This window comes from Ammospiza nelsoni, chromosome 1 (genome assembly GCF_027579445.1).
Source record: "Ammospiza nelsoni isolate bAmmNel1 chromosome 1, bAmmNel1.pri, whole genome shotgun sequence".
NCBI classification, from domain to species: Eukaryota; Metazoa; Chordata; class Aves; order Passeriformes; family Passerellidae; genus Ammospiza; species Ammospiza nelsoni.
The window spans coordinates 130,706,666-130,728,969 of NC_080633.1; the positions used below are offsets into that span (position 1 = coordinate 130,706,666).

The 22,304-nt window shown below is 39.2% G+C and overlaps 1 protein-coding gene across 1 annotated transcript in view; it reads right to left on the minus strand.

Annotated features, from left to right (window-relative positions):
* Positions 1-22,304, minus strand: part of VPS13B (vacuolar protein sorting 13 homolog B) — a 429,559-nt gene that overhangs the window by 11,761 nt on the left and 395,494 nt on the right. The window contains exons 49-58 of the mRNA XM_059490125.1: positions 21,913-22,114; positions 20,735-20,923; positions 20,142-20,288; positions 18,661-18,935; positions 16,874-17,001; positions 16,063-16,262; positions 13,448-13,566; positions 11,532-12,346; positions 7,125-7,301; positions 5,988-6,158 (exon numbers count right to left, since the gene is read on the minus strand). Coding sequence (XP_059346108.1) covers positions 5,988-6,158; positions 7,125-7,301; positions 11,532-12,346; positions 13,448-13,566; positions 16,063-16,262; positions 16,874-17,001; positions 18,661-18,935; positions 20,142-20,288; positions 20,735-20,923; positions 21,913-22,114 — 2,423 coding nt within the window. The remainder of the gene's footprint in view (positions 1-5,987; positions 6,159-7,124; positions 7,302-11,531; positions 12,347-13,447; positions 13,567-16,062; positions 16,263-16,873; positions 17,002-18,660; positions 18,936-20,141; positions 20,289-20,734; positions 20,924-21,912; positions 22,115-22,304) is intronic.

Consider the following 22,304-nt stretch of genomic DNA (forward strand, 5'->3'; position numbering starts at 1 on the left):
GAGAACTTCAACTTAAATCTTCCTAAATGTAAACAGGTATCTGAGGTGGTACATTTCTTTGATCTTGAGTTTATGCTAGCCACTTAACCACAGACATGTCTCTAGTTGTTGTAATTTTGATAGATAAGCTATTTGGAGATAGCTATGGGTACAAGGATTGGACAAAGCCACAGCAGTCTTCCCGACCTGAGGTGCTTTGCTCAGTGAAAAGCAAGTCTGAGGCTTCTTGGTCAGGTCTCAGTTTGCACCTGCAGCTACAAATACCAAGATAAAACAATTATTTGAGGAGTAGGATTGAGTGTCACTCTGGTTACTAGGCATTTTCACCTCAACCTAGACATCTTTGAAAGTCCTGCTTTGTAAGTGGAAGGAAATCCAGGCATAATTCCACAGATTTGGACAATCGCAACCGAGGTATTTGGCCCCATGTGTTTACCAGCGTGACATGCACTAGGCAGTGAGCTGCTAACTGGTCTTCAGATGGTTTTAGTTACTGTCACTGGATAAATAAAGAAATTGCTGACTTTAAACAACAAGAACTAATATAGTATTTGTGCACAGTCACTGTCCAAAGAAAAGAAGAGGATGAGAAGTAGCACACATTTCCCCAGATCCTTGTCCCTGGGATACTATCGATCAGGAATTCAGGAAACTTGCATCCCCCATAAATGCCTTCCTCTCCTCTTAGAGAGAATTCTCCCAGAATCTGTAGCACTATCTTTTTGACAAATGTATAGTATTTCCACAGAAAATGCTGGTCTGTCTTTGAAGTGATGCCTGGTTTTAATTGAGGTCACTCACTGAAGCTGAGTGTGCAGCTGAACATTCACCTTTTGTACCACAAAGGCCACAAAGCTTTTTCCTTAATGCCATGCTATTGAAATGATACAATTTTCAATTCATTACTACTTGCCAGCTGTTCCTGCTGCTTGACTAAAATAAAATCTCAACACCACATTAGACAATTGGGATTGTTTGTCCAGTCTTTTGTGCAATTGGGATGCATTTGAAGGCATAAAACAATACTTGGTGTAGTCCTAAGTTACAATATTATACTATCCTGTGACCTCCTTCACCCTATCTATTGAGGTCATCCACAACAACTGCACTTTCAGAACAGAAGTTATTGCCTTATAAAATGTAATCCACCTAAGTCCTAGCACTAGTAAATTATTTACTGCAATATACTTGAACAAAGTTATAAGGTAATAATAAGAGCCTACTGCAAAGGACCTGTGGTATGCTCCAGGCACTCCTCAGCTAGAATTAGGCTCCAAGGACAAGGAAACAGAATGGAAACTACTGTGACTGTGTTATATAAGAATATTTATGTAATGCCCCAAATAATCTATAGCTTAATTAGCCACTTTTTAGTAATTTCACACTTTCTGTTATTCTGGCATTTTATGCATGCTCTGAACTTCTCTGTGAAGACATTGCCCTTTTGTATCTCAAATCCTTTTGCAAGTCTTGTTGTTCTACCTGCAAAAAAAATATACCAAATGATCTTCTCTTTCTCTGTAATTCCTTATCTTGAATTGCAACTCACTGCCATAACTCATTTATGTACCGTGGCCATGCCCACAATCACAAAATAAACTAAACCTTACTCCTTTCACTGAGGAGTGGCTGGTCCTACCACCCTTGTGTGGGGAATCCAGATCTGTGCAGCTCCTTTCCTGTGTGCAGCATGTGTGAGCAAAGGAAGCAGACACAGACCAAAGCCTGAGCAACCTCAAAACCCAGCAGCAGCGAGAGAGTGGTGACACACACGTGAGGCTCAGGGCACTCCTCACCCAGAAACTGTGCAAAGCACATCTTCCTGTGCCCCTGTGGCTTCTTGTGTTCTAACAGAGTTCTTGGCAGGAGCACCATGAGGGATGGACTTACCACAGAAAGTCTCTCCCCGCCAGATTTCAGTGGGGTATCAGGAAAGCACAGCATGGAACCACATGTAGTGGTTCCTCCCTTCCCACTGTCGTTCTCTCTCACATGGTGTCCTACTGCTGTCCCTGTCCTTTCCCTGTAAAATGTCCCTTGACCAGTATTTTTTTAATTAAATGAAACCATTCTCCGTTTTTCCTTTTTTTTCCTTGCCCTAAGCATTTGATTTTATATGCATGTCCACATATGCACACACAGATTATGCATGTATAAAGAAAACCTCAATAAAATTAAACACCAAAGCAACAAAACAAAAACATATTCTTCCATTACTGGACCAAAGAGGTTCCAGCAACAACATAACATCTGCTAAACATCAGATGGGGTGCACTCTGGTTAATACATGTTGCTCAGTAACAATAAAAAAAGTTACTTTGATAGCTACAAAATTCAGATAGTTCAGAGTATATCACTGGATTACTTCAAGAAGAATTTGATTACGGGCAGCAACTGGTTCGTGTGCAGACTGACAAAGTTTGGTGAACGTAGCACAGCTTACGGACCTTGCCAAACATCAGATTGCTTGTGACAAATGCTTTCAGAGCAAGACATAATTGGAAAAAATCCCCCACTAAGAGAAACTGGCCATGCTTTGCCATGAGGCTGGAAGCTGCCCAAGCTGAAGCCATTTTGCTTCCTTCTCTCTGTTGTCTTTCAGGACTGCCTCAAGTGTTTCACACCAAAACCAGGGCTGAAGCATAATTTCATCACAGCAAACATCACATAAAAATACAGCTCAAGGAAAAAAGCACCTGTTGCCATGAACTGATGTGGTTGCATAGTTAGTGTGTGGAATAGCACACAATTTCAGGATTAGCACTGGCTTGTGCTATCTTGTGTTGTAGATAGGCAAATATAGAGTGGCCCTGACTCAGTGAGAGTGTACAGCAAGAACAGCTACCACCACCTGTAATAACAAAAATCGGAGCTTCTGAAACCCAGGCTTTGCCTTCTCTACCAGGATAGTTACACTGTCAGGCAATATGAGTCAATTCACTTCCCCAAAAGCACAAAGGAGTAACTTAAATGCTGAGCACTTCTGCCATTGTAAAAAATAGCTTTTTGAATAGTTGTCATCTTTTTGGTTATTTAGACATGCTCAACTTCCTAAAGGCAGCCACTTCAGTGTAGTATTTTTCACTAGGACAAGCAGTTGAAAATACAGCCGATAGTTTCAATAGTCTCTTTTACATGCTTAAAAGTTAATATTTTAAGTTTGACCCTGTCACACAAAATGCAAAAGATAGTTCCTCAGTGAGGGGTCAATCATCTAAATATTTTACCAAAAGTTTCATTGCATTTTTGCCTAAACATATAAAAGGAAAAAACACACCTATCATAAGCTGTTGCTTCTTTTCACACACAAGTATTACTAAAATGACCCAGAAATCTCCCCCAAATTAGAAAAGAAGACAACAGCTGGCCAAAGATAACAATCAAATCAAACAACACCCTGACAGTGCTTGAGTCATTTAAAATGAGACAGGACAAAGCACTTAAGAATGTACCACAGGGAACAACTTGCACGGAGGAGGAGACGAGAGTACATGATTTTGGCCCCAGTTCAGCAAAGCTCTTAAGCACATGCTTAAGTGCTCTGCTGAATCGGGGCCACCGTGAGCCAGATTTTCACAAAAATCAGAAAGGCACCTCTACTTTCTGGGTAGAGACCACTACACACCGATGAACTGAAGACTAACATGACTTCACCTAGGCACAAAATCTACATTTGCCATTGTTTTAGCTGCCTGCATGGGTCAGACGGCTTACAACACGAGTGTGCTGTGACCATCGTAGCAATCTCCTTCACACTCTTCAACTTTACAATTAGAAAGTCACAGAAATTACGGCTTCAAATAGTCGTGCTCTCTGCATTTCTGTGCTCATCAAGCTTTTCATCCTTGCAAAGGAAAAAAACTGCAGCTTCACTTTGTTGTGTATGAATAAACGTAAGTGTTTTTAGAGTAAGCATGTTCACGTTTATTCTGTATGCGCTGGGAAAAAAAAGCAGCACAGTGGTACCATCCCTTCAACTATGACTGTTTTTTGGTTTTTTGGGTTTTTTTTTTGGGAAGCCACAATATTCTTTACACTAAAGACAGAACAGCAGCAGCTTTCTGACATGTTTGTAGAAATTGAAACATAGGTCTATTCATAATTTAGGTCTTGACACAATTTATATGAATGCTGCTGCCTATACAGAGGAAACATGCTTTTTAAAAATAAAGTTTAATTAAAAAAACTGATACAAAGTAAGTGGAATATTTCTGATTTCTCCCTTATTGAAGTTCCATACTTGTCACATCCAGCTTTAGAGTAACTGTAGCTATTTATCTGTGTACTTCACTGACTCCACTGCTAAGAAAAGAGGGAGTTAGCAGGGAGCGATCGCTAAACAATAACAGCGGGAATAATAACAAGACCCTAGCTTGTGGAGGAGCACTGTTTAAATGCTAATATGAAGCTCTAGGTTTCTAACATGAAGTCTGATTTCTTAGGAAATCAGGGACACTGGAATTCTAGCTCTATTATTTGTTTTGCTTTTAACTCGGGTGTACTGCTGCAAACCACGGAATCCTTGTGTGCGGGGAGGTGCAGGAATGGCGTATTTGTGCATGTATGTGAGGAGTTCCCAGCTTTCCTGAACAGCAAAAAACTTTGCCTTGATACAGCCAAAGCTACAAAGTTTTGCTCTTTACTTCAGGCTGTACAGCTGATGTTTTTAGCTCTGAAGGGCTCTGGTGTGTCAGTGAAGGAGATATAGACACCATGTTACCTTGATGTTTAATTAATAATTGAGCCAAGATCACCAAGCCATTTCACCAACACATACACACCAGGCTGACACAGTGCTTCTAAAAGTATAATCTTTCATCCAGCAACTCAACCTGACTGCCCTTAGCCCAATAAAACAAGAGGGAAAAATAAAACCTCCTCCAAACTGCCTTTGATTTGCAACACCAGCAACAGCTTACTATTGGGACAGTGGCTACTAATATATGGAATTTCTCCTTTATGCACATTTCTCCCAGGACACTTGCTTGCCGGTTTACAGGCATTATCAAATGGCAGTGCTTCACATAATCTAATGTTATTGCTTAAAATAATTCCCAGCAACTTAACCCGAAGCTGTAACATTTTTACCACTTCCTCTTTAGGGCTTTCAGGGTTGCGGTTGCAAATTTAGGAGTTGTGTATACTACTGAAGATTAGGAAACAGGACAAATCCTTTCAAGCTTCAGCTCTTCTAACCTTTTGCACTGGACTGCTTTTGGTCACTTTGATCTCTAAGAGATTCATACTGTTTAATACATACTGAGGAACTCTGCCAAACAATACAGTTCTGCATTCCTTTGCTGTGTGACAAGTCAAAGTAACCTAGAAAATCCAGCCCCTTACTGCAAAACTTCTTGCAGAGAATTTTTCCTCTGTGGGTTAGTTTTCAAAATTTTAGGTGCTATTTTGAAATGGAGAGAGTAATCTTCACTTCTAACCAAACCACTTGGCTGCTTGAGGAATAAAATTACACTGAATCAGGACGATCTGGGTCTCTTTGTAAAAGTAGAATTCCTCATCAAAGCTTACTTAACATCTGCATTAAGTTGAAGCGGTTTTCAAACAAACCCAAGAATCTCTGATATCTACAGTGCTGCAAAAACAAGCAGGTTCAGAAGGCAATCCTATAATTCATTGGAAAGTAAACATCAGCATGATGACGTCTTCGTGTTGAATTAGTTACAAGTCACGCTGCCCGATGCAGAATTATTCTTTTTTTCCCACTTAAATCTACATCATGTACTAGTGAAAATATTATTTCACAAAGTGTAAACCTATTCTATATCTGCAATTATTTTATCAGCAAAAATCATACACAAAAGTTAGAAAATCTTGATAAACAGTATCTAATATACATACTGTGAGGCTTTTTCACAAGAAGACACTAAACCCCCAGTATTTGAAATTATAAATCACAGTTACAAAAGGCTAGTGAGCAGATTACAAAACAGTATTATCACTTAACTTGATATTTAATAGTACATTACCTAGAAGGCTAATGCCTAAACGAGAGAGCCCCTGTCTCAGTCCTTCTCCCAGGCTCTCTGGAAGCTGCCTTCTCCATTCTTCTTGTCTGTTGTAATGCTCCTCATCCAGTGACAGCCTATCCATATTCCGAGCAAGACTTGTTGCCAGATTGGTAATTGACGTCAGTGTACCTAAATGCATGGAGATATACATTTGGGTCTGGATCAAAATGCTTTAATTTAAACCACGGAGACATCGTATGCCTCACTGCAATGCTGAGCTTATGAGCAGAGCAGCAAGTCAAGTGAACAGTCACCCATGTGTAACATGCTTTACTATTTGTTAAGCATCACCATGCTGCTGCTATGGCCCGTGTCACGCCTTTTACATTAGCCTGCTCCAGGTTTGCCTGGTCGGTGGGAACAGAAACTCATCTGAACATCCTTCTCCAGTTCTCTGACTTGTGGAAGGCCAATCTAAATGGAGAGGGGGGTGATGGAAAGGTAAACAAATATTTACAGAAGGAGCCGTGAGGCCGAGACCTGCGGGAGGCAGGAGCGGGGGCTCGGAGCCGGGGCAGGCGCTGTGTCTGTGCAGCAGCTGGAGCCACGCGATGGCACTGTTTGTACAGGCTTTGCAAGGGAAAAGCTCCTCCTGTTCCATGGCAGGCCAGCCCCACTGTCAAATCCCATCCATGGACTCACACAGTTATGGCAACTGTATCTACTTCTTTTTTTTTTTTTTTAATAATAAATATGATGAGGTGGCCGAGTGTTGAATTTCTGAGGGCAAGCAGAAGTGCAGAACACCTTTATAATTCTGCAGTTATCACATGAAATACTTGCTGAGTGAATATCTATTTCCCACTGGGAGGTTTAAAATTCTGAAGTTTCTGAAACATTCTCATGCACTGCAGTAAAGTGGTGATCTGTTTAGTACATGAGACATTGCATGTGAGCTTGTTATATACACTCTTAGCTTAGCTAAACAGGAGTTGTTTGGTTTTTGAGCCCTGGTACCCCGAATTTCAACTAGCACAGAGCAGCACAAGACAAGGCAGAGCCAGGAGACTGAAGGATGGACAGATTTTGCTGCTTAAAAGTTTAACAATGCATGACAACAAAGCTGTGGTTGGAGTAATAAAGTGAAAGCTCTACCTTTGGAAATGTGTTTTACAAATGATGTTGTTCCTCTGGAAACTCCACTGACAAACGCTCCTGGGCCTCTGGTCAGTCCTTCATAGGGGAGCCTAAAGAAATCAGCTATGCCATTCCCTATGCTTCTCACCAGACTAGCTGGGCTTCCAAGAATTTCCAACGATCCAACAACCCAGCCTGTGTGGAGAAACAAGACACATGTTACAGCTGCAAAAACTGCAGAAGCAGCAGTTGTGAAAAGGTTATTCCTTAATTATCTTTTTCACACTAGAATTCAATGCATTATGAACTTCCTTTGAGCAAAACACAGGAAATAACTCATCCACTATGAATTCAGAAATGGCAATGTTTCATACTTCGTAAATCAAAGAAATCCTTTTGGCAAACTCACAAATAGCTTTAGAATTACTTCCTTCCAGGAGCTTCCCGTATTTCTGCTAAAAGTGTGTGAGGGAGGCAGATGCAAGAGCCTCACAGCTACAGAGGAATGGACTGCAAGCTCAGATGCTTGGGTTGGTTTTAGACACTATAAGGCAGCATTGTGATTTCACATCCTTATGTGATAGAATTGTGACAGGGAGTTTACAGTGATACAATGTACTGCTTTACGGGAGTGTGCAGGTCAATTGCTTGATGGAGTGTTAGGAAAAGGGATGCAGATTTTTGACAAGTGCTTAAGAAGTTATTTTAAATCCACCCCAACCCTTCTAAGCTGATCATTTTCTTTCAGAGCGCAGTGAAAGCCAGACAAATGTCTTCTGCTCAGTACAGTTGTGTAAACAGCAATGACATCTACATGCTGATTAGGTTACTCATAGGGGAGTATTCCTTATGCATATCCCAGGAGAAGTATCTGCAGATCTGGTTTCCTATATAAACGCAGGGTTGCCAGCAGCTTGCTGGATGGCTGAGCACGCAGCAATCTGTTGCTGGAAAGCTATTTGCAGGTCTTGTCTTTCTCAGGCTGGTAGGCAGCAGATTTATTAGGGAAACAGTGCTGCATAACTCTTTTTTTGGCAGCCCAGAGAGAGCAATTCAGAAATGGCAATAAATGTGAAACAGGAACTGTTTGGTCTTTGAGCCCTGGTACCACGAATGTCAGCTGGCACTGTCAGAGTGCACAAGGTGTGACAGGGCCAGGAGACTGAAGCATGGACAGACTGGCCTCCTGCTCTCCCATGAGGGCCCTTGATCTGTGCTCTGCCCTCCTCATTCCCATCTCATCATTGAAAACTCCTGCTATCCAGATGCTTTTCTTGTTTTCTTTTAACCCCTCCCAGTCATTCCTGTGGAAGGCTGAATCATGAAACCAAACAGAAGAGAAAATGTTACTCATATGAAATGAATTAATCTCATACTATCATTCTAAGCTCCTGGAAAGTCTATTATTCTTGTTGAATCTGTCCCACATTTCAGCTCTGGCAGGTTGAGAACTCCAGTACTTGTCATGAAAAGCAGGAACCAGAGTGGACATAAGAGAGAGGGTGGGATGGACTACAAAAACAAAACCCAAGTGCTACTGGCAATGCAGTGAACAAGAGGAGCAACACACATTGTGGCCCTGCTGTCCTGGAAAGGAGCATCCCCTGGCAGTCCCTTCCTGCCAGGACCATGGGAAGCCAGAACTCCATGTTGGGTCTGCAATTCCCTCACTGCAGCATTTTTAATAAATTATCTTTGCCACTGTGTGAAGTGCTGAAAGGCTGGAGGGGTGGGGGAGGTGTGTATAGATGGGAGAGATGTTCTTTCTGCTTTTTCTGATATTATTGCAATAATTCCTTACAGCCTTTTCTTCCTCCCAGATATTCTTGACATTCCTTGTCCTACATGGTGGTGTGATGGCAAGTGGCTACAGGACACTGCAGCTTAGTGCCTTGGTGCCCTGCAACATCCCCAGCAGGCACCACCAGCCTGGGACATGGGGGACTCCAACTCCACTCTCCTGCTGGGCCAGCCAGCATTTCAGCAATGTAAAACAGAAAAAAACCAGGAATGAAAACAGTTAAACACAAAACTGAGGGGTTGCCTGGTACACCAGGGATGTCTTGTTGTAATCTGTCCCTGCCTCTCAGGTTTGAGAAGCTCTGGGTGGATCATGCTCACCCTGGGAAAGTGTATGGGAATAATGTACAACCTGCAGCAAGGGTGACTCTCCTTGGCCAATGCTCAGAGCAAACCCAATGGCTCCTCACTGCCAGCTTGGATCACCCAACCCAGGGAAGAAGGCCTGGGATTAAGTCAGGAATAGGAGAATGAGGAACCAGGAACAACCCTTCAATTCACAAGCTCTGTGTGGCATTTTACTTTGCAGAATACAGTATCATGTCAGGTTACCATTTCCCACTTATGCAGAGTAATTGTATCCACTAACATGAAATGAATATCACTGTATTAGCAGAGAGCCACTGAATTTTCTTTATAGAATTCTAGGGTTAGATGTTGTACCAGTGATATTTTTGAATATAATTTTATTCACTTTCATACAGGGGACAACTTAATTAGAAAATAATAGGAGATTTCCATTGCAGGTTTGGCTGATTTGGGATAAGCAATGCTAATCAGCATATTTGAACAGAGTTCTCCAGTCCCACCCATGGCTTTAATAGATTCTGACCACTCCTTTGCAACACAGAGGGCAACCTGATGCACCCCCTTCAGCAAGCTTTGGGGCAAATCCTGCTCCCTCCCACAGGTCAGCAGTGGTCCTGCACACAGCTAAGGGCCAAAGAGTGCATATCCCTGAGTATAAGGTATGGCTGTAAGGGCAGGCTGGCTATGCAGATGCCACCACTGATTTATGCATGAGCAGAAGGGGGTTGAACAACCCCTATTCCAGATTAATGTAGTTAAAATGCAGGAGCACAAGGTCCTCTTCCATAAGAGACCAACTGTGCTAATGGTGAGAAAAAACTCAGGGTTTGCAGATCATATAAAGCTTTTTGCTTGATTTTTTCCTTCCTTTTTTTACTTTGTTGACACAGTCAGCTCTTTTGACAAGTGTCACAAAGTCTTCAGTATAAACCATTTTCATTGCTAAACCAAACATTAATCAGCACAATTCACCATTTTAATCATGGTAATACCTTTCAAACAATACATTTTAGTTTTAGTACTTTCAGTGGGAGTTAAGTATATATGCATATGTATTTTCCTGAAGAGAAGTTCCACCAAAGCAAACTTCAGTTCTTAATACTTAAATCTGCTTGATTTCAGACACATCACTGATCCCAGAGCAAGTGATGGGGGAGAAGCATTTACACTGTGGACCATATTTGGCCACAGTTTCACTCTTAATTACCAAGCAACTAGATCTGCCCTTCTGTACTATGAGATTTAACTACACAACAAATCCAAACAAGTAGCAGAAAGAAAAAAACATGGAAATTTTACAAGCATAATATTGCAAGAAAATAATGAACTGGCACACTGTTCTGGTGCACAACTGTGCACACTGTTGTCACAATCAGCAGTGCAAGTCAGGCATGCACACAGTGAAACACAATGTCAGCATCTATAAATAGATTAAATGCACGTGTACAGTTTGAAAAGGGTGCACAGAAATGTCAGGTTGCAGCTATGCTTCCAGTCCAAATGGAAGCATTAGGATCTCAGAAAATCTGACTATTAGTATGGCAGGAAAATAAATCCCATGTTTCAGTGTGGAATATGTTACTTCTGTGTGATCATGGACGAGTTTTCTGTCTCAGGCACAAATCTTGTGCTGCACCAAGACTCATCAGGGACCAGATTTCATTACTTCTACATTAGTATTTATGGAAAACAAAATGTACCTGATAACTTAAAAAGACTAACTGCTTGCTATTGATCCTATATAGGAAAAAGTTACTAACAGCAAAATTCATAGTTCTTGGATCAAAGGATAACAAACATCTGTGTGCCAGTTTAGATTGAAGGCTGTATGAAGAAAGACAGATTCCTAATCATAAACTGCAGCCAAAAGGAGTTTTAACAACAAAACAACATTCAGGCCTATAATTTACTTCTGAAGGCAGAGCAACATGCTGAATAATTTGATTAAACAGTGTTTTGGTGAGTTTATGTAAGGAATGTGGGTTGATTCTGACTAGTGCTATAATAAAAATGACAAAACCTAAGCCAGCTAGAACACATTTTAATGCTGTTTTAAAGGTTTCAGGTGGCTCAAGCCTTCAGGTGGCTGGCTAATGTTTAGCACAATGTTGCAAATCTTCACTGGTGTCTGCTCAGCTATTTTATTTCCCTTCTGTTGCATGACAGGACCTGAATGGTGTCTGAAAGTATGGTTATCAAACAGTGTCTAAGGAGAACAAAAAGTGTACTGCTAACATCCAGGGTACTCATCTTGAGCCACAGCCACAGAATCCTGGTAGCCAAGGAAAATGTTGCTCGTTAAGGAAAAGCACTGACCTGCTCTGAAAAGGGCTCCAGCAGCATAATGCATGGCCAGGGCGTGCACAAGCTGCCTGGCCGTGGTGAAGATGGGTCCTCGCTCAAACACAGAGAAGGAGAGAGGGGTGTGGTCTGAGGCTATATACAGTTTCAATGAAGCATGAATACTGACAAGGAGATTAACAGGTTGTATTTTTAATCTTCTGAGCTTCACTGGCTTGACTAAAGCTCTTGCGTGCTCTCTCACTTGTTCAGACACCATCAGCATAGTATCTGAAGCACTGATGGATTTACAAGCAGTTTTGTTTTCTGGAAGATATGTATCAAACAAAGTCTTGATGTAGTAAACAAAGGTGTCTTCCACATACAGCCTAGCTGGTTTGAGCTCAAAGCTGAAGTCATTCACGTGAAACATGGAATTCTCTTCCTTGGAAAAAGCAATGCAGAGTTTAATAAAGCAGTTTTCCTTATAGCTTCCCAAATCTTTGTTACAAACAATGAGGTTGTTCATTCTTGACCACTGCGTGGTTTCAGTTTTCTCTTCTTGGCACAGCAGGACTGCAAAATGGAAATTTGATTTGTTGTACAACTGATTGTCCAGTTGCAAGTCTTCACAATACACTTGGAGACTATGAAACTGTGGGAGGCCTTCCACAGAGTCCTGCTGGAACTCCTGTGACAGGGAGCTGGGGGCTGGGGCCATGTAGAGGAAAACATTGTCTGCTGTGAGACGCAGGAGCTCAGATGACACTTTGTGGTTTGTAATATCATCAAATGCAGCAAGACTCAACTGAGCGATGAACATTTTCAGTGACAGGATCTGCTCTTGACTTCTAGACAGGAGGGAAAAGAAGTTTTATTAGTTCCTGTCTTTTGAGCTCACCTGGCATCTTGCTTGCTCTATAATATGTGGGAAACTCATTGTGCAAGTCCTGCTAACATTACTGGGATTTGGCAACCTTAATCACCACAGTGACTACCACCCAGGAGGTCTTCTAAGAAAGAGGACAGTATATACCTATACCAGGGTTGTCTTTTTTATCATTCAACAGGATAGTTTGGATAGGAACATCTCTATCTACACAGTAATTCCCTATTATATTTTACAGAAACAGATATTAAAACACACCACAGATACAATTTTCTGAAGCTTCATGTACAGCCTCAGATGTTTCACTGAAGGTACTATTACAATCATTTCACATCACACACAGTGAGTGCCCTCCAATGAAGCCACTGCAGTATTTCTGTACTGATGGCATTGAGGGCCTCTCCCTGCAATGTAAACTGCCCATTGCCAAGTTTAACCAGCAAATGGACTATCAGGTACCAGCTGCTTGGGGATTAATACTTAATACAATGCAAATAAAAAAAGTACAACAAATTCCACTCTAATTGTAACAGGATTGCTGGAGGCCAAACATTTTGCAGAAATAAGTAGCATTATCATTGCACTTGAATGAAGCTGAGGACCAGATTGTGGTGTACGATGGAAGTGGGGAAATCTTCTAAAGAAGGGTGTTATAATCAAGCATGATTAATTACTAACTGTAAGGCTATTTCTACAGCTCTTGCATACTAAATCTTTGGGAGCTTGTAAGATTACAGATGGCAGGACTTGGCTAAACAAATTTTAAACTGATGAACACACTCAAAATTAATTACTATGGAAAAGGTATTTTTTTTTAAATTAACAACTCAGGTCCTCCTTTTGTACCAGTCATCTAATGTTTACCCTAAAGTGATATGACTTTTGATGTCAGACTTTTTAACTGTGATATACAAAGCCATATGGTGTAAACATATGCTACAGAACACGCAGCAGTATTAAACAAAACAAACAGTTAGGTTAAAGTTTCTAAGTCAGTTAACACTTAGAAAGCTGACTGAGCTCCCAGCAATGCTTTTAATAATCTTTTATGTGCTTCATGTACCTGTTGAGGTTGATACCATCAGGTCCTGCTCTTCCCTCTGGGGCCAAGGTTATGACTATTGTTCCACAGTGATGGGTGATGTCCACATAAACACAGCCAAAGCCAGTTAAGAACACAATCTAAAAGAGAGGGTTAAAAACACATGGAATGTAAACAAAATCAATATTTTTAATGTCATAAATGAATTTAATGTTATTAATGCCTTCTGGTTGAGTTCTTTTATTCAAATCAGGATACTATTTAGGAAAAAAGTCAGATTTCAGTGATTCAGAAAATAACTGCTCTGATGCTTTAAATATTTCAGTTATTCAGGGAGATGAAATTTGCATCTCATCATTCAACTGCATAAGTGAATGCATTTTAATAAGACACTTCTCCAGAAAGAAAACAAGATGTGCTGGGGAGGGTGGAGTTTATATGAGAAGAATAAAGAGGAAATTTTAATTTGTGATTTTGGATCAAACAGATAGGTATTTTCCTGGAGCTCTAAAAAATGCCACTTTCTCCTCTAGAAAACAAATCCTAAACTAGCATTGTGTTGCTATGCCCTAGCTCAGAGCTGGGTGGATGAATGGCTGATAGCATCATCTAAAACACATGAAGACTGAAAAGTAATTAACATTTTGGATCCATGAAAACTTGCATTAGCAACTCAAGACTGAAAACATTATTAAGCCATTTAAACTGGTTTGTGAGAACACCTTCACAGGCAAGATGCCAGCATGAGAAAATGGCAAAAATCTATTGGAAAGCATAAAACAACTAAAAAGGCGGGGAAAATGAGAATTTGACAACAGGTTTATGTCTTGCTTACAGGTGTACAAACTTTCATTCTGGACAAGTTGTCTTTAGGAATATCCTACTTAGAGAAGTGATGTACTGCTTTTGGAGCTTAATTCTGCAATATTTCCAAGTTTTGTGTTTCTCCAGAACACAAAAGATTAAGATCTTTTAAAGGTTTGGAAAATTCACAGCAGCCCTTGTTAGAGCAAGCTGGCTTCTCTTTTCTTGTAAGGATACTATCAAGACAACTGTTTACCAGATTGCAATGACAGAAGCTGTAATATAATAGAACGCAAATTGGAGAAATAACACAAAGATATTGGGCTAGCACAGGTAAAACAAACAGCTACTTGTCTTGAAGAATCTTTACTGCTGTTAAGAAGTCACCAGAAGCAAAAACAATTGCAAGTTTAGTAGGATCAGCACTTAAACTGATTGTTAGGCTATTCATAATAACCTTGTACAGACAATTAAATTTCATTAATAAAATTTCTTATTCTTCTGACAATTAAATATAAGAAAATTTCTACTTTTGACATGTCAGTTTTAATCCTTTGCTTGTCTGGAAGAGATTCACAGTCTTACATGGAATTGGAGAAAAAAGGACATGTACAGAATTTTCAAAACTCTAATTATTCTTAAAAAACCTCCACTGATCTTGAAGACTGGTCATTTTAAATTCCAATTTCAGATGATTCTGATGATAAATACTTCAATATTTATTAAGGTATTAGTTTTAGGTAATTTTAAATTTACTTTCTAATAGAAAAAGAAGTATCTATCTGTGATCACATAGAAAAAATACAAATTACTTAAGATCCTTTAAATCCCAGTTATTTCACAACCTGAACTGAACTGTATGTGACACTATTAGTATATTACTTATTCACTTATTTTTGTAGTTTTCAAAGAGAAAGACAGACTTAGAAATCCTGGGAAAATTTTCAACATGTACATCCTAAAACTTCAATAACAGAAGGCTGTACTTTTTTGGAGAGCTGTTCAAGTAGACAATGACCCCCAAATGTTGTCTTAGCATCTAATTCCTTCTAGAAGCCAGATACTTATAAAGAACCCTGGTCTGGCATAACATTAATGACGGAAATTCGAAACCCTGCATTGCTTGACTGGCTTGCTGAATGGAACTGAACTACTTGCTATATAACATAACACTCAATAATCAAGAGCATTTTGTGATTTGTGCCCAGGGAAAACATCTGAAACTAGTATTTCTTTCAAAGAGCCAAGCAGTTTATGTTGATTCCATGTAAACTAATGACTTCAAAGATGGAAAATGTTCCCATCAAAAAGAATTACTCCAGTCAAGGAAGCTTTCATTTACCTCAAGATCCAGAGAAAAATAACAGAAGGCAAGAAAAGGGAGGGGTTGTTTTGTTTTAGAAAGACATGAGTAGCTTCTGTAAAGACACAGTGGGAGAATGACTGTGACAATTCCTACAAGATATTAAGATAATTATCCTGTGATAATTAGGTCACCAAATTTTCCTGGATCCTGTGGCATTCTTTGCTTACAGAGTCCAGAGATTTTCAAGACTGATTTTTCTAGGCAACACCAGGTTGATTAAAAAGTGAAAAAAAAAAGCCTCTACGTTCAATTTATCTATTTTAAAAAAGAGACAGTAAAGAAGATAATCTGTGCTCTAAAACTTCCACAGGAAGGGGCTTAGCTAGGCAGGAGAGTTCCCAGGAGATAAATAAAACCTCTTAAACCAACAGAAAAGATACATTTATTGCAGAGGAACAATGCACTGTGCAGGTCAGAAAGACAACCATTTATGGTGCGAATTAGGAAGCAATGTATAATGATTTACTTGTGTTCCTTGGTGGTTGATGTCCACAACATCACTCCATTCATTTACTGATTCATCAGATGACACCACTTTCAGGAGAATACTGGGCAATAAATCTCTTGTTTTGCAGTCTGGATAGTTGGAGATTTGATGGTAAAGTTCATGATGAACTGAACATTCAGCTGGAATCTTTCTACAGAAAACTTCAAACTTGGGTGTATCTGAAATGTTATAAAATATACAAGATCAGAGCCTTCTAAAACCTGTATGAAATCAAAACTCATCTATGCCTGCACAAAAAAGAAAGTTTCTGTCTGAAATATTCCTAATAAATAAAATTATTTTGCTTTTCTATCACTTGCTTTTCTATCACTTAGAGTATTATATGTTTGGGTTTTTTCCTTTTCTCTTTCTATTTAATAAAATTCCACAGAAATAATATTCCACTGATCATTACATTAACTTAATCTAACCAGACTTTTGACAATATATTTTGTTACATTTGCAAATCTGAGAGAATAGAAATGTTCCATGGGATTGAATTGATGTCAGCAAAACTCTACTGCCTATAGATTTCCTACAGCTGGGTCACCTTGACAGCTGGAAGCAGGGAGACCCAAAAGCCCAGAGACAAATATTTAAGTTCACACTCCTGACCTCACAATTAGCTCCAACAGCTTCCAGAGTCTCTCACTTTGAGGCAGACCTTCATGAGGGCATCAAGTTCTTGGTATAACCCAAACACCCACTGAACTCCATTTTGGACTGGAGATACAGTAAGATATATTATACTACAACAGTGCACTGTTTCTAATTATGGCATTGTACCTACCTTTGAAATTCTCTTTTAAAAGCAATGGAATGGAGCACCTATTGTGGATGATGATACGAGGACTAGGATCTTCTGTAAGTGTTAGGTACGTCACGCCAAGATGCTCTTGGTAAATCAGTGCTATAGCTCTAAAACAAAAGCAGATATTTTGGATTATGCCTGTTTTGGGTGAAATCTTTACATATTATTACCCTGAACAATTAAAAACATTCAAAGATTCTTTATCATCAAGTTCCAAGTCCATAGATATTTATCTACATCAAATAAGTACATGTCTCCAACAGAAAAACACATGGAAACAGCCTAAAAAACATGAGAGAAGAAATTGCTTCATGGAGAGTACTCATGAGTTAAACTGAACATGTGTGTCTACAAGATGAGAGCCCTAGCCTGCAGAGATTTATATTAAATTAAAAACATGAGATTGTAGGTCCAAATTTCCAACATATATCTTTCGAATTTTCCAGAAGAATTTGCATGGATACTTCTCTGGTACACATGAAAGGTACTTGAACAAATCTAACTGACTGCTCCCCTGGAGTGATCCACAATGCTATTGCTTTTAAATGTTAATGTTATGGATCCTCACTACATCGATTTCCAAAATGAATTTAGTTCTACTCATTAGCTATATAAAATATCTTCATGCATAAACATACATTCTTTTTTTTTTCTCTTGAGCAAATTTATCGGCTATTGCTAAAAACCCTTAACCTCATGGTGCTACTAAAAAATACAAAGACTGAAAATCTGATTAGGAATATGGGATTCTCTTGTGGCAGAATGATAACGAATCCTTCCCTTATTGTTTCCATTAATTTTTTTAAAATCTGAAGTCTATGTGAGTATCTTTAGTATCCAAAATGACACCTCTTGGACTCTGCAGAGGAACTGTGTGAGGGTTTGAATAATATCACTAATCAATATAGTGATAATATTATATTCAATATAATAATATATTGGATATATATTATATTAAATATTATTATATTTAATATAATATTATCACTATATTGAATAGTGATATTATATTATATAATAATAATATAATATTGAATATAATAATATATTCAATATAATAATATATTGAATAATAAGAACTTCAGGGAAGAGAAAGATCACATCTCTGGTAATATATACTGATGTAGCTTCTCTAATTTCAGCAGATTGTTTCTTGCTTGTACCAGTATAAGCGTGAATGGATTCATATATCATGTTTAAGAAATTAAGCTGCTCATCTGACAAGTCACTAGATTGCTATTTTTAACTAGCTGGTTCTGTAAGTTTGTAAATAAGAATAAGAATGTACAACTGCACAGTTCAAGTTTTAAAACTTGAAATTTTTCCTTGCTGTAATCTCAAAATAGTTTCATCCCTTTTGTCTTTTCTTCTTTATCTTCTTATTATGCTTACAAAAATATATGTCTACCTTTTATAAACAAAATCTAAATTTTTGTATTGTATTATTACACACTGTCCTTGAACTCTTAAACTGTTGTTCACAAATTAAAAAAACACCCTAATTCCCCAATATAAGCTTTTCATGCTCTTATTTGCGTGCACAGAAAAAATATCAGGCCATATATTCTAAAAATTGTACAACTAAACCAATTACAATAAAGGCATCAAAACCATCAGAAGACAGCAATTTTTAAATTAAAGCAAGACTTGTCTTCATATATGGGGGGCATGTGTTACTTTGACTTTTGCATTACTCTCTTATGGTTTCTGACTAGCTGAGGCCTGACAGCAGCAAGCCAAGTTGGCTGTTGGAGAGTGCCCAGTACCTGGTGCAGAATCCGCCTTCGGCGCGCGCGCCCGTGGGCACCGCCACGCTCTGCCTCGCCAGCTCCGCGCTCACCACGGCCGGGAGGCTCCACAGCTGCCGGCTGCCCGCGCTGCCCAAGGCCAGCACCAGGCGCCTGTCCCCGTCCCCCAGGGACGCCCCCGCCGCACCCGGCTCCCACAGCAGGTCCCAGCAGGGCACGGCGCTCGGCCCCTCGCCGCAGGCCGTCCCCGCCGGGCCGACGCTGTACACCGTACTGTCGGGGCAGTGGAAGTCCTGGAAATGAAAAAGGGGGTGGTAACATGGCACGCTGACTCCTAAAAGGAGGTTTATTCATGTTAATTTTGCACAGAACACTCTCAAGTAGCCAATGACCACAACTAATTAATGGTTGCACTAAGTGTGCTGCCTGAAAGGCTACTTGGCCAAATTCTGTCTTCAGGGATAGGTTTGTAGCACAGCTATCTGGGGTCCTGAGCAACCAGCTCTAGTGGAAGATGTCTCTGCCCCTGCTGAGGGGTTTGGAACTAGATGATCTTTAAGGCCTATAATTCTGTGATCTACAGTAGCACAACATAGCTCTCAGTAGCACAACATAGCTCTACCAAAATCAAGTTACATTCCTGTAACACAATTGTGTGAACAAAATCCATTCAAAATGGGTGACAAAAATAAGAATGGATTTTAGCCTCAGCATTCTCCCAATTCCCTATATTTAGACTGCTACAAAATGTGTGATGCGCAACGGTAGATACTGATGTGAAGAAAACTAAAGCAGAAGGAAAACAATACAGAAACAAGAGCTTTAAAAATTTGTTCATCTGCCAGCTCTTCTATTAAGTTGGACCCTAAGAATTCTTTCCACATATTTTACTATAAATGTAATCTCCAATAAATATGTATAAATGGTTGATTAAAAAATATTGACCATGCATACATTTTAGTTCCTGCAAGCTAGTCCTTAAATATTCTGTGAGATTATTAGAAAACTGATATTCACAATTTGATGCAGGCTATGAAACACATAAACTTTGGGCACATCTCTAGTTCTGCAGCTTTGCTCAGATAACTGGAATCTTCCCAAATGGATAACAAAAAGTTTTCAGCCTGCCAGGCCAATATACCTCTTTTATACACAAACTCAGTAAAAATTCTGAGAACATTTTCAACAGCTACTAGGGATTACATTGCCTATTTTACTGAAATGGCCATTAGTGCCTGAACAGATGGAGAACAGGCAGAACTAATTCTGCAATGTGCAAGAATTTGCTGCTTGCACAGATTTCTGAGCACAGTTAATTACTGGAGTTGAATTTACCCAGGATTCAGTATTCTAAGTGATATAAATTACTTTATGATTATTATGTCTAAAGATTTCCAGGTTCTAACCTCTGCTATATACAGCTCATCTAAATACAACGACTGATATAAACAACCATTTTCCACAGATGACAAACAAAAACAGTATCTACAGTGCTTTACCTCTTCTCCTGAGTGGGATTTGGAAATAAAAAGCTGTGGCCTATAATAGATTTGATATGATGTATCATTGATTATTGTTGTCTTATCTTCTATCTGTAGAATTTGTATACCTTGTCGAACCATGGAAGAAATGCAGAATTCACACAACTGTAAGATAATGAAATTGTGATGAAATGAAAATTGTGATGAAGTCACACAGAAATACAAAAGGTATTTTGATTTGGAAATGTAGCAATAGAAGTGCTGCTCTCTTTCTAATCAAAGAAATCCTCTCTATATTCATGCACTTTGTAACTGGAGCCACATCACGTACTTTCGAAGTTGCATCTGTCAATGTTATCCAAACAAGATTGAAAATTCATTAATTCTTTTTCCAGGAGATATTGTATTATCTTTATGGGTTGCACAGTATGTTTTTGGCAATCTAATTCTTTAAATTATATTTCATACATTGTTTATACTCTCTTTATGTCGGACATATATTAACATAATTAGGGAGAAGCTTTCACACTGCATACATTTGATTGTTTTATCTGCTATATGACTTTGTTTTTACATGATAAAGTTACAAATCATCATAATTTTCTTCTAACCTTTTGATGACCTGGAAAAGCACCAAGTTTAATTTCAGCTTCAACAAAACCTTCTTCATCCAATGTTACTACTTCCTCATTATCAGCATCCTTCCATTTTGGGGAGGTCACATTATGAACCAGTTTAATTGCCACTGATTTGTGCACAGTATTAGTGTTTGCCCAGTATATTCCAACCTGAAAAGCTTCCTGCAAGTGAAAAAAGGACTGATCGTCAGTGGTTCACAATTTGATACATTTCTACTACACTTCTAAATGCACTTTCCAGTAGGCAGTGAATACACTTTCCTGCCTTTCTCCCTCTGATTCTTTCTATGTGGTACAAGGATAGATGAAACCACAAGGTGGATAAGGAACTGATCCTCACAGGGAATCAAGGCTGTGGTCTACACTGAGATGTGTTACTAGGAAGACCTTTTATTTATTAACAGACATACATGGAGGGGAAAAAGATGACAGAATAAACAGGAACTATCACATTGCTCAAATGGAATTAACAAGCTGCTGTGTCAAATCACCTTAAATATTTCAAAATTAAAGAATGTCAGAGTTATAATTAAAAAAAAAAAGTGCATGGCCAAGATATGTGGGAAGATCTGTTACACTGAATTAAGGAAGGCAAGCATTCTAAAAAAAAATCTTCCTCTATTGTAATTCATTCTGTGTCATTAATCAAATTTTCTTGGTAACATTAAAAGATATGAAATAGCATTACACAAAGTGCCCTCAAACCAAGTATGCCTTTCAGGCTGTCAATTTTGCTACTGTGGTCAACTATTTCTCAAGTGACACATTGACACAAAGTCTTTACTTGGCCTTTATAGCAACCTTCTTGGGCTGCTACCTTACAGCCATGCTGCAGATTCTTTGGCTGAACTGAGAGGAGGGGAAAGGCTGCTCATGGAATGAAGGCCTTCTTCCTACAGTGTCTTGTGGACAATTTTTAACTATGCATCTTTAGGATGTTTTTCAAACATTGCTACCAAGTATGCTGTGCTACCCACTTGGTGACTCAGTCAGTGGGGTGAATTCCCATTGTTATTGCTATACTTTATCATATGACTAACAGACAAACAGACACAGTAACTGGAAAGTGGAAAACATCTGGAGTAGTAACAATTCTTCAGAATCAGTGTGCTTAGCAGACCTGTGCCTGCTAAGGTGAATGGCATAGTTACCTCGAAGTTGGGAGGTATAATTACTTTCCCACTAGGTACTTGAAGAAGAATCTTCTCTCCTTCAAACAGCCAGAGGTCCCACTTGGACTGATTGATAAGCAAAGCCCAGGGCAGGAGTTCAATCAGCAGAGTTCTCACACAGGGTTTCCACACTGACAGCTTTACCCGCATTGGACTATCCCACTGGGAGAGCTGTTCACTGCTGTCAAGAACAAATAAGCAAAAACTTAAAGTCAAGGGAATAATGAATTCAAGATTATAAATGCTAAGATGTCTTCTTCAGAAATTTGCAAGGTTTTTCTGGTTGTGAGGTAGAAAAACTTCTCTTCTTACCTTATCACTCTGGAACACATTGAGGTGCTGTCAGAAAGGTCTAGATAGGTGTAGGCTAT